The 12,800-nt window shown below is 40.4% G+C and overlaps 1 protein-coding gene across 2 annotated transcripts in view; it reads left to right on the forward strand.

Annotated features, from left to right (window-relative positions):
• The first annotated feature begins 23 nt into the window (after positions 1-23).
• LOC112565518 (28S ribosomal protein S31, mitochondrial-like) overlaps positions 24-12,800 on the forward strand; it is a 49,110-nt gene continuing 36,333 nt past the window's right edge. The window contains exons 1-8 of one of the 2 annotated variants that reach the window (XM_025240967.1): positions 24-125; positions 1,544-1,675; positions 2,660-2,830; positions 3,110-3,192; positions 4,416-4,479; positions 4,768-4,844; positions 5,197-5,361; positions 5,566-6,059. In XM_025240967.1, coding sequence (XP_025096752.1) covers positions 76-125; positions 1,544-1,675; positions 2,660-2,830; positions 3,110-3,192; positions 4,416-4,479; positions 4,768-4,844; positions 5,197-5,361; positions 5,566-5,822 — 999 coding nt within the window. In that variant the 5' untranslated portion in view covers positions 24-75 and the 3' untranslated portion in view covers positions 5,823-6,059. Of the gene's footprint in view, positions 126-1,543; positions 1,676-2,659; positions 2,831-3,109; positions 3,193-4,415; positions 4,480-4,767; positions 4,845-5,196; positions 5,362-5,565; positions 6,060-12,800 lie in introns of those variants that run through there. The other variant, XM_025240965.1, reaches the window with a different exon arrangement.

Below are 12,800 nucleotides of genomic sequence, written 5' to 3' on the forward strand. Positions count from 1 at the left end.
CGGATCTAGGTAATTTATAATTGAGAGTAGCTTCCCTTAGATGTTGGTGTAGTGGCCGAGACTACGCATGCGAAAATGCTGCGGCGTGTTTTAATTTCACTTCACAAGCTATCGCTCCCGGAACGGTATGTTATTCATTATGTGTGTGTGTGTAATTACTTTTGTGTCGGTTATGTTGTTATATGAAGAGGAGTAAGCCATGCAGCTTCTGTTGTATTGCCTCAGAGGTCAACTATAACCCATCACTGCATGATGGCATTGGACTGAGTGTAGCACGAGCAGTCCAAGACTACTGGCTAGAAGCAAAGAGTTATTAGAATAATTCACGCATCACAGTTATCGGAACAAATGCGTTTTCTGGTGCACGCAGTACAGAGGTATTTTAATAACATAAATAAGATTTGTATAGTGTGCGGTTCCTCACACGGAGGAGAGTTCGATGCGCTTCACAAGAGACCAGGGGCAGTGGGAAAAGAAATCGTGATGTAGGCATCACAATAGAGTACAAACAAGCACAACATACTATACGAATATGCATCAGTTATCAATAGAAGAATATAAAGGAACTCGGAGATAGGAGTGTCGGGAGAAAGGACAAGAGGATGGACGAGTTATATTAGGTGTTTCCGAAAGAGAGATGTTTTAAGTCGAAATCAGAAGGCATGTACTTTGTATTATTTTCAGTGAATAATACGAAGCAGTCTGAAGCTGTTGATGAAGCACTTAAAAAACTGTTTTAGTACATTCAAAGGAGAGTAGCTTTTAGAAGTGTGTTACCTCCCTGAGGATTTATTTTGGGTTAAAATGTGACATATTTGTTTATTCTTGCTTTTATGAAGCATTCATAGGTAATTTTTTTTTAGTTTCTTTGATAATTGGTTTTGTGTGGTATTGAGATGAGATTGCAGAAAAGTCGAGTTATAAAAATAAGTGCTTGAACAGAGGTGTCAGATACTATCCTGTAGAACTAATCGGTTTAAACAGAGGGAAGGGGAGTTGTGTGCTTTTAATTAACTATGTGATATGGATAATTTAGTTGACTTTCATCAATTAAAAATTAGGCCTGATCTTTTAAAGTGATGAGATTATATTCTAAGGTCTATCCAGCTTTGGTGCAGCACTTTAGTTGAATAGAGCATCAGCTGCTGGCTACTCTTAATCAAACTTGATCCAGGAATAGTTGTTAAGTAACAGGCTTATGTAAAGTGTACATATACTTGGCTTGTTTTATAGTGTTCAAATCAAGTGTAAGAGACGATATTTAATAATGCATTGGAGTTGTTTTTTGAGTTTTCAAAAATTTGTCAAGTACTATATCAGCAAGAAAGGATTAGTGAATTTCATCTGTTAATGTTTGTAAAATCATGTGACAATGTAATGATATGGTTTTCATTGAATGGTATTACATATTTTATTACTTTCTCTTTCTTTTCCTTGGCAGGTAAGGGATTGTGCCACCTGAATAGCTCACTTTTTCCCATTTGTTTTATGTCTTTTCACTTTTTATGCTGACCACAGCAATGACTGTTTTCATACTGTACAGGTATTTACTCGTTTGTCAACCTCGGCGCACTGTTTCCCTAAGCAGTTGTGCTTTTGCTGAGGAAAATAATAATGAACTATCATCATCATCATCGTCAGACTCGGAATCATCTGATTCAGATACTGAAAAGGGGTAAGACACACTCATCAATTAATGTCATTGCTCACTTAGGGTTTTCTTTTGCATTTCAGGAAATATGAAACAATTATTTATGAAAATGTAAATAGAACATATGAAAAGGTGCTCATTTTCTAACATTGCTATGGAGTGAAGCAGACTGAAGCTGGTTCATCCTCTCATTTGTGGTATGCACATTGACAGTGGCTAAGGTGACCAGACGTTTCAGGGGCGAAAGTGGGACACGTGCTGATGATGGTGTCGTCACCATCAAAGAATGCCGAAAAAAGTGGGGGAGGGGGCGCTTTTGGGAGCCTTTCTTCTGACTTTGCCGGATGTGAATCAGCGTACGGTATTAGATTTTTAAAGACAAGAGGGACATTTGATGGACTTGCCAGAAAGCGAGACACTGGGCGTTCCACCCGATGAGCAGGCGGGACACGAGGTCAAAAACGTGACTGTCCCGCCTAATGCGGGACGTCTGGTCACCTTAACAGTGGCACTATACTGCATTTGTGCTGCATACCTAACATTTATTTGCGTGGATATATTTATATATAAAATGAGCATATCCTTACCTGATGTCTGATAATATCTAATAGTGGCATTGTGATTTTTTTTTTCCTGTTGTCTCTTTTATCCCTATGTTTGGTTTCTTGACACAATTTTTGGTCACAGCTTTAGTTTGTTTTCTTGAAGTGATAAATATAGAAACTTCCACTGTAGTAACAATTTTTTTGGTAAAGCAGACAAGAATTAAATACTTATAATCCAGATTTACTATGTTTTGATAGAAATTAATATTAAAAAAGGTAAATAAAAAGGCTAACCTGGACTCGAACATTAGCTTGAGCAGTTCAAAACCCTCCCGCAGGGCACATTCATACAGTTCATGTACAGTTCAATCAGCATTACTAATGAACTACATCATCAGTTTGTAATGTAGGTTCACTGCCCAGCTAAGCATGCTGATGTCAGATTTCTGAATGTTAATGTCAGAGCTCAAGTGGATCAAGAATTACAGAAGGCAGCAGAGTCAGTTGCAAAGGCTGTGCCAGGACGACAGTCTGAAGTGAAGTCGAATCTTCTACAGCAGCTCAAGTCCTATGCTTTGCTCAGCAAGAGGCAAGCTGAAGGGCAGCCTCCCCCAGATGTAGCAGCCAAAGTGAGGTCAGGTGGAACATTCTCATGTTTCATGGACAGTTTTAGGAAAATGTGTTGTCCTTTAGTGGTTATGCTTTATCGTGGCAAGCTGTAGCATGCTAGTTAGAGAGCTAGTGCTCTGAAAACGTGACTTACTGTAGGACAATTTTGGTTTTTTAAAAATTTGGAGTGGGCTTTTTCTTGATCAAGATAGAATGCTGTAGCAAATATAAAATCATTTTTTAACTGCTCTTGGACCTTCATGATAAGCATTGCTATGTTTTATTCAATTACTTTTACTTTTAGCAATTTGCTGAGTGGTATGCGGGTGGCTCAGCAAAGGAAAGCAGAGGCTGACAGGCAAGCCACTTATGATGAGCTTCAAACAGGTTAGTCTTGAACATATGAATTACTGAGTATTGCATAGAGAAGTCTTGTCTTGTCTCATTTTACATTTTGTTTCATAAAGTCTACTTTTACTGTTTGTAGTGTTTGATGTCTGTTAAAAGTAAAGAATACTTGGACGATATTGAGTAATCTTGAGAATATGAAGAAATGTTATGACACGAAACTGAAGAAGGGTGATTTACTCAAGGTCGCTACCGAAGCGATTGGAGCAGGCGGAATGGAATCCAGCCAATAGATGCAGACAGTTGGAACTTCAAAATAGCATTATATATACCGTCCTGTTGCAAACCAGAAGAGGAAGAAAACGCAGCAGAAGCACATGTAAACATTAAGGTCTAAAACTTTTATCCGAATCGAAGCACGACAACAAAACATAAACAATATCAAGGAGAGCCGATCCTTTCACACCTGTTAGGCGAAGGGACAGAACTCTATCCACATTATGGTGGGTATACAAGTGAGAAGCACAAGCGTCACCGCGACGAGCAAAACAACCGCTAACCACGTAAGCGCCAACTTCTTTACCAGGCTGGGAGAAAAGAAGCCTAAAAGAAGCGCGTTTCATCATCAGAAACTGACTCGGAAATAACAGCTGGTGGAGGGAACCAGGGCTGATGACAGATTTACATTAATAACTATCCTTAAAGCTGTCACACAATGAATATTGCTTTAATACGGGAAAGATTCGCTGGAAAGCAATGTTTTCTGTCCTCTACCCACTACCTAAAATTACTACTTCGGCAAGAGCAAGAAACCATGAAAGTGACTCAGAACTTTGATTTATGTAGCTGGAAAGAACGCTGTAAGCCAAGCCACGCACATGCCCCCCCCCCCCCCCCCACACACACACCACTTTTCTATTTGCGCACCACACTACGAAGACTGCTAAATTCTGATTGGATGTTGCCATAGGAAACCGATCTAAAATAAAGATTCTCATTGGTCTCCAAGAACAAGTTAAACGAAAAGAAAGGTATCCAAATAAAAAAAATGTCAACAAGCTTTTACAGAGCTTTTACGAAGACTGAAATGCTGCAACTCTTGCAGCCACTAGAGATATTTCATAATCTTGACCACCCAACTTTTCCCTTTAAGAATAGGCTGGCTGCTGAAACAGACCTTTCGAAAATGTCCCCTTTACATCAGTATGTACAAGCACTTTTAATATTTACAGACTTTTTCGGTTTTTTTTGTGATAAATCAGGAAGAGAAAGAAGACCCAAAATTTCGCAGCAAAGAGGCCCAACTAGGCAGATCTCCCCTGAGATGTAAGTTTTGAAAATTTTTAAATGCCATACAGTATGTGGACTTACATATGTTTAACAAAGAAAATTAATTATGCCTTAAAGGTGGTCATGCTAAATTTTTGTTCGTTTGTTTATTGTAATAAGCAGAGATTCCATTATTGGTTATACTTGGAAACCTTTTTTCTTCCTATATTATTTTGACCAAAATATAATACTTATACTAGTACATGTGGAGAACAGCAGAGCAACCAAAATTTAAAATAAACAACATAAGCTACTATTTATTTTTTGTGAACACCTTGCTTTCAGAGAAGCAATGAAGCTTTTTCATGGGCCAGACTTAGGCATCTTCACAGCTGATGTGGACCAGAAGGCAATGAGCAGTGGTTTGTAACCTTTTGTTATGAAGGATTTTAACCTTGTTCCCAGTTCTTGAATGACCTGTACTTAATTTGTTTAGACTTTATTGGTCTGTATATTTTTGTTTTTCTCTAATGATGTAAAATGAAAACACTTGGTTGGGTGGGAATGTGCATGAGAGAAAGAAAACAAGATGAAATGGTAGGAGAGAAATGGTATGGTTTCAAAAAGAACAGAGCTATCAGAATATCCACCATCCAAAACTGCTAAGAAGGCGACAGCTTGAAAGCAGAGAAAAAAAGTAAACAAATCTAGCATGTACATTCTCTTCAGATGTTCTCAAGAGTTATTGTTTTTTGTTTGGTTTTTATTTTCAAGCTGCTGCTGCTGCTGGAGAACCATCGAAACCTGACCTCTGGTCGGAGCTTTACCAAGCACAGCTGATGCGGGCTAAACGTCAGTCCCCTTCAAATGCGTTTGAAGAGATGATTGAATGGACAGATAGTGGCAAACTGTGGACCTTTCCCATAAATAATGAGCAAGGTGAGCTGTTTCAGTACACAAAAGAGCAAGTGTATCATGAATGTGTGGGTGGAGCAGGAGGAGGGTTAACATTCTGTATACATAAAAATGAATAGGTGTGCAGGTTTTGTCAGTCTCTGGAGGTTTATGTTTCAAATAATTTAATGGCTGGTTGATGTTTGGATTTATGTCTATTCAAACTTTGCACTTTTATCTCTTGTTTAGGGATGGATGAAGTCAATGTGGGATTCCATCAACATGTTTTCCTTGAAGATCAGATCACAGACTTCCCCCGTCGTGGCCCAATCCGGCACTTCATGGAACTTGTTATTATAGGTCTCTCCAAAAACCCTTACTTAACTGTGCAGCAAAAACATGAACATATTGATTGGTTTAGGCAATATTTCAAAGAGAACAAATCAGTATTGGAAGAAACCTTGGGGAAAGATGGAATAATTGGTGAATCTGCAAGCACAAACTGAATTTCATGGATGAGTATCATCACTGTTTAAATGGAGAGTATGAGTTGTAATGCATTTTGTAAACATAAATTGCCATATTCATAGTCTTGATGTTTCATACCTAAGAGTGATTTTGTAATCAGTGGCTCATTATATGCGACATTATGACATCTTTGCAATGTTATAAAATATATACTGCTTCTGGAAGCATGTGAAAAGAAATAAATTGAGTTGCACTGGTTTAATTTTTCTTTTTAAGAAAATTGATTCAGTCCTTTGTTGTCATGAGAACTTCTTGAGTTAATTTTTAAAGGCAATATTAGCACAGAGCGGTCTAGAAAAGCAGTACAATGGCCATGAGCCGTCTATAGTTATCAGCATTCATGTGCTTATGAATTGTTGCAACATGGGCAGTTTTCAGCTTTGGCTTTATATTATAAACAACTACCCCAAAACAGAAGAAAACAAGAAATTGTCTAGGATCATGTGAGCACACGCATGCGTTCACATTCATGAAACACTTCTTAGGGAAAATTGACCCCTAGTCAAATTGAAAAACTAATCAAAAGCCAAATATCAAAAATATATTTACTGACAAAGTCATCATATCTGATGTGGTACACAATGCATTCACTAGAGACCTCCATTTTTTATTTATTTATTTTTTTCCACCAGCAAGATTAGCCATACTATTCCAGGACAGTTTCTGTTTCTAGTTCTCTCTCTGACCTTCACCATGTTTCTTTCGGCGGAGCATGCTTTCTGTACTGCAAGACTTTGAGATTATCTGATGACATTGTTACTTTATCCAGCCAACACATCTCAACCACACATACACCTTTTGTGTGTTCAGGGGCAAGCATTTTTTCTCTGTCGCGCCTTTTAGTTTTCAACAATACAATCATGATAAAGGAGGTTCTTCCTCTTGGCGCGAGACATTGCAATAACTGTAGGTGGAAGTCAAACGACGCAGACCGTCGAAACAAGTGGCAGATCAGAACGTGACCCAACATGCGAAATGCGAACACTAAAGGCTCTGCAGATCTTTGTTCTTATCAAGTAAAACAAACAAAATTAAAAAACTGATTATATTCAGAGTTATGGAGGAAAATATCAATATACCCGAGGGTCGAGGGTAGCTACAGGTTTCAGCTCTGCAACAAAAACATCAGGCGCTTGGTTCTTAACCGGTTTCATAGTCGTATTGCCTTAATTTCACTCTTTTTCTAACTTTCACTAGGAAGATTTATTTGCTATCTTCCAGTCTGTTTTTATCTTTCTTTCTCTTTCTCTCTCTCACACAGCATCAACTACTGCCACCACTACAAACATCGAAAAAAGAGGGAGCTACGCACAGAACACGCACTAGAGCAGTTCTAACCTTCAAGATGGTGTCTTTATCGATGGTCACGTTGATCCAGGTGTAGGCCGGCCTGAACTCTACCGTTTGAATCGTGTATTGCAGGGAGTTAAGACCGTCCTTGTCGTGTCGTGACTTCCACGTGTTGATCAGTTTATACCTGTACAGAGAACACCATCGGGGGGCCGGATGCCACGGCCTCACTTATGAAGGTTTCTTTCAACCCTCCCTCCCTCGATTCACTTGTTTCTGGAGGTGGCCATTCGTGTGTGTCACAGCATAAGAACAGCTTTTAAGTGCTTTCAAACGAACTAATGTGAAAAGCGATTGTCTTTAATAATATTAAAAATAAATGCAAAATTTGTAAAGCGTATACTCACACTCCTAAGGAGTCTCGGCTACAGCACACTCTTCAATCTCGGTAATCAAACACTAAACGAACTGAAACATTTTTATATTTGGTTCTTGCTTTCTCCGTACTGCTACATCGGCCAGCAGGAGACTACATGTAGGTAAGTGTTAAACCCATCATCTTAATCTACCCACCTCTTACAAATAGACCATAATCATCTCTTGAAATAAAATACACCGCAAAGCTCCATTGCCATGACAACAGGAAACGATGACTCTAGACTCACCTGTTCGGGTTGGGATCATTTCCCCAGTCTCTATCGTGCTGGAGCATGCGGTACTTGGCCACGTCCAACTCGTCGCGAGTGATGGTCAAGTTGCTTTCGGTAATCCTACAAAGGTCACGTGAAGAAACTAGGGGTTAGGGTTCTTCCTCGAGTAATCAGTATTTAAAGCGATGTGATGTATGCGATTGAATTCGAAACACAAAGTTGTCAATTTATAAGCCCGTTTCTCCCCATCCACTCAATAGACAAATACCTGGTTTATCAGTGAATGGTATGAAAGTCACAGGAAAAAAATACATGCCCTCGCACACGTTCCGTGGCCTGGACACACTGAATCACGCTCAGCTTAAATTTTAAACCTTTGTTTGATGTGACCTGCCAGCTGAGCAAGCATTACTTAAATCACGGATCGACATGTGTAGGTGGACTGCTGTCTGTCTGCCGAGACCAATTCATTTCCGGATGTACAACAACGAAGTGTAAATGCGAAGTACGACCGATCTGACGTGAATACAAACTGAGATCAATTCAGTGCACTTGGCCTGCTCGAAACTGGTAAATTTTGTAACAGCAAAACTGGATAAAACTGTATTCAATTTTTAAAGTATCAAATTTTAAACTATCTCTAACACATTCGAGTTCACACTTGTGCACAGACACGTGCAGACACAGATCCGCAGGGTGGAAAAACTTGCCTCTGGCACACACGCTCCTACAACTCGATAAGAAAAGCTCGCACATTAAAAACAGTTAAAGGAACAAAATCCCATGGCCTAGCGTACGCGACAGTGATTCACTCTGAGTGGCTCACCGTTTCTAAAGCACTGAAAAAGGAAGGCATAGTCTTTAATACTCTAAATCAGTCAGGTACCCATTCACTTAGACGTCTTAGAGGGTGCTCTTCTCGTTCATTTGTTGAATAAATGTTCGTGCTAGTGCTATCAGTATGCTTAGTAATTTAGTAAATTAGTAAATTATCAGTCGAACAAAATAGAAGAATGTTCTCATTCTATCATTGCTCTCATTGTTATATCTGTTTGGAACACCGACCAACTAGAAGGCGGGGAAGGGGTACCTAGATGCCATATCGTCATCTTCACCACCCCATCCGAAATACTTGTTCGGGTAGCCGTTGATGGCGTAGAACTGTTCTCTTTTCAGCGCCGTCACCCCGCCAAATATCATCTGGTGCGGTAGGCTGCACACGACAAAACACACACAAACAATAACATAACATTTTACACGCGACTGTTTTAACTTAACGTGAATATATTGTTTACTAAATGAATAATACTACGTACTAACATCTGGGTGAACTAGGCTCAGGGTGGGAAAAGATTCCCACAAAGAGTTAAGGCAGCGGTTCTCAACCTGTGGGGCGCGACCCCCTGGGGGGTCGCGACGTGCCTACAAGGGGGTCGCGAAGGTGGTCCTTTTTTAAAAGTTTCTTATACTGGTATTAGTGAAAGTAGCTTAGATTGTGACCATGAGTGGTGAGGGCGATCAAACTCCAAATCTCTTCTCCCTATTCAAGTACACTGTCTCGGCAATGCAGTGACTTCTCACTTCCAAAACTCAAAACACAATCCCCCTCTCAACAATTAAGCCTTGATCAGGTGAAGAATGTAATTATTGCCCATGTAAACGGACTGCAAGAAAGGTTTCAGCATTACTTCGCTGAAATTGATGTGACTAAATACGATTGGATTCGTAATCCATTTCTGGCTGATCCTAGCACAAGCGGGTTGTCCACGGAAGAAGAAGAGCAGCTCATCGACCTTTCGAGTGACCAATCCCTGAAAATGGTCTTCCAAACAACACCAGTGCCAACATTCTGGATTAGCGTCAACGGTGCTTTCTGAGAAAGCAATGAAAGTTCTGCTGCCATTTTCAACTTCATATATGTGTCAGCAAGGATTTTCAGCATTGGCAGCACTGAAGTCGAAATACAGAAATCGTGTGGACGCAGAGGCTGAGCTGCGAATAGCAGTGGGTACGAACATCGCACACAGGTTCGCTTCTCTGTGCAACAGCAAGCAGGCTCAACCTTCTCATTAATCAAAGTGAGTGTCCAATAAAATAATATTTATTACCGCCACAGAATTTGCTTTAGTAAAATTTCATTAACAGTTATACTTCTTGCAGATACGAACTTTGTTCTTCCGTTGTTGATTTCCTCGACGAGGCGTTCGAGGTTAGCTAAGGCTCCCCCCCTCTTCCACCGACCTAGCTGGCTAAGGGGGGTCGCGGACGTACCGGTGTTCGTCAGGGGGGTCGCCACAAGTAAAAGGTTGAGAACCGCTGAGTTAAGGGAACCTTCAGTCTGTAAGTCGATTCTTACAGCTGACTGGCCTAACTCTCATGCCGAAAGAGACAAAGAAAGCATGCGAGAGGTAGCTGATACATCGGAGGGTACAATGGTACTTCAGGAAAGTGCCCCCCTCTCCCCCAAAACGACAGTAACAATTACATTCTCAGGTAAGAAGTTTATGCGGTGTATAACTACTTACTGGTAGCCAAATATGTCCACAAACACTGACAGGTGGCGGGGCATCTTGGGACAGGTGTACAGGTTGCGGTCGTTTTCGGGGACCAGGTCGACATCGTGAAATATGAAACACTGAAAGTCCCACAAGCCCAGAGCCTCCACGGCGCCAATGTTCAGTAGCATCGCGCGGTTGAATTCCGTCGGTTGCGCCTGCAAGTAAAGAATACGGTATGCTTCAGTTGCTACATTAAATAATTTCTTTGAAGCATGACATTTTTTACTTCTTTCTTTCTCGATAAATGTATTCGACTTTAAAAAAAAAATGATATTAGAAACATTGATGCACGTTTTCGAGTTGTGATGTCAGAAATAACTACTTATGGATTCTGTTTTTCAATATTCTGTAGCTGGCCGTTATTTTATTTGTCTGGCTGTCCAGGTTGGAATTTTGTAATCGATTTTTCACCCTCTTCCCATCATCCTAGAAGTTTGAAACTTTCCCCAGTTACTCATTTCCGGTGACAGTGCCCTATTAAACCATTTCCAGCAGTCCGCAGGTATTAATGGTTTTGATTTTTTCTTCCTTAGAAAAGTATCACTTCAAGACTGGTAACTCTGCAGGTTTAATTCCGCTTTCGCATGCGCTAGCTCCTCTCATTAAATGATTGAATTTTGAAAATAAGCAACAAGCTAAAAATCAGTCAACAGTTGTAGTAAATGTTTGGTACCCGACTAGAGTTCGGGTATAAGAACGTCAGGAACCAAACTGACCGACATGTGACCTCTTCCTCAGAATGACGTCACGCGAATGACGCAACCCTTAAGAGAGCTAAAAAAAGAAAAACAATTACAACGAAAAACTCGATAGCAAAATTCAAAAGGACTTTAAAGTTTGAAATAAAATAAGTAAAATGAAAGTTCTTAAAACTCACTTCTATTTTAAAAGTACCAAAAAGGGTAAAATAATTTTTTCTTAGGTCTCGGGGTTGTCTTTAATACATAATTTTAAGTTAAGATATAAAAGTGCGATGGACACTCTTGGTAACATTCTAAGAGTACCCCTCACACTAAATCGTCACCCTAAATCATGCTGTTTACTTCTGATTCTCCTTTCGTGGTGAAAGCTAAGAAACAAAGAAAAAGAAGCGAGGAATTAAAAGCTGCACAGTGGAGAAAGGCTTAAAGAACTGGTTGAATCACTGACCAGTTCCACCACAATGATGGCGTAGTCCAGTTGCTGCCGCATCAGCATCGGGTGGAGGTTGTGTAAAAGTATTCTCAGGTGCTGTTCGCGATCCCTGTAGGGTATCACTACGGCTACCCGGCTTCGCGCCCGACAGTCGGGTGGGTGGAAGTGGCCACCTGGCTCCAAACCGGGGTTAAGTTTAACCACCTCCTCAAAGCTCGGAGCATCTTGGAAGGGCTCCAATGCTCCCACTGTACATTAAAAAACAAACAGAAAATGTTGGTTGAGTTGGTCTTGCCACCTTTGAGTGACACAGATTATGCTCAGTATGCTCAGTCTGTATTGTTTGAACCATCTAACCGATTCAGTGACTATACTACTAACTGACCAACAAACAAATAGCTAACTACGTAACTGTTTAATCAACTATAGCCAACTCACCAGCTAACTACCGAATTAACCGATTAGCTAACTAACTACTGACAAACTTGCTACTAACTACCTAACAAATCTATTATCTGATTAGTTAGTTGACTGATTAACTCCTAAATTGCAATACAGTACAACTTTATTGACTTATATGAGAAGCTCCTTAGACCTTTTTTTTTGAAAGACATTTACAAGAAAAACACGGGGCGAGCTCATAGCATTCCGCCGCTGGCATCATGTGTAGTAAAACCTGAACATTTGCATGGCCTATTTTGGTTTTTTAATCATGTTTGACGCATGCGCAGTATGGTGCGAGCCAGATAAAAGTACTACAGATTTCTGTTTAAAAAAAAATAATAAAAGAATCGTATAATGGATGATCTTGAGTGTAGGTCTTACTAGGATTAAACAGGAATGACAATGAAACGGTTCGTGAAACATGCATTTTGAAACATGATGGGAAAATGAACTGCATTACGCATCAATTATTTAGAACTGTTCATTTTACTATTTGCTGGTGATGTGTTCACGTTTGAAACAGACGCTGATTTGCAAAAACGTAAGAATAATAAGCATGCTTAATGTATTGTCGCCACCACAGCAACATTTGTTTTCCACCCACTGAAAATGATAATCACGTGTGACTCACCCAGCTGTGGGGGCACCAACGGGCACAGGGTGGTGGTGTTGTCCGGAACCCAGGGCGCCTTCACGTTGACCTGGGGCTTCACGACCTTGCCCCGCGCCTCCAGCAGTGGGCCCGGGCCCTCGACGACGGACAGCTGACCCTTCTTCGTGGAGCTATCACCACCCTCACTCGGCGGGCTGCTGGTCAGAATGAAAGAGTATCCCTTGTTGAAGAAACCGTGGAACAGCAAGGCAATGACGAGGCACAGAC

Source organism: Pomacea canaliculata, linkage group LG6 (genome assembly GCF_003073045.1).
Source record: "Pomacea canaliculata isolate SZHN2017 linkage group LG6, ASM307304v1, whole genome shotgun sequence".
NCBI lineage: Eukaryota > Metazoa > Mollusca > Gastropoda > Architaenioglossa > Ampullariidae > Pomacea > Pomacea canaliculata.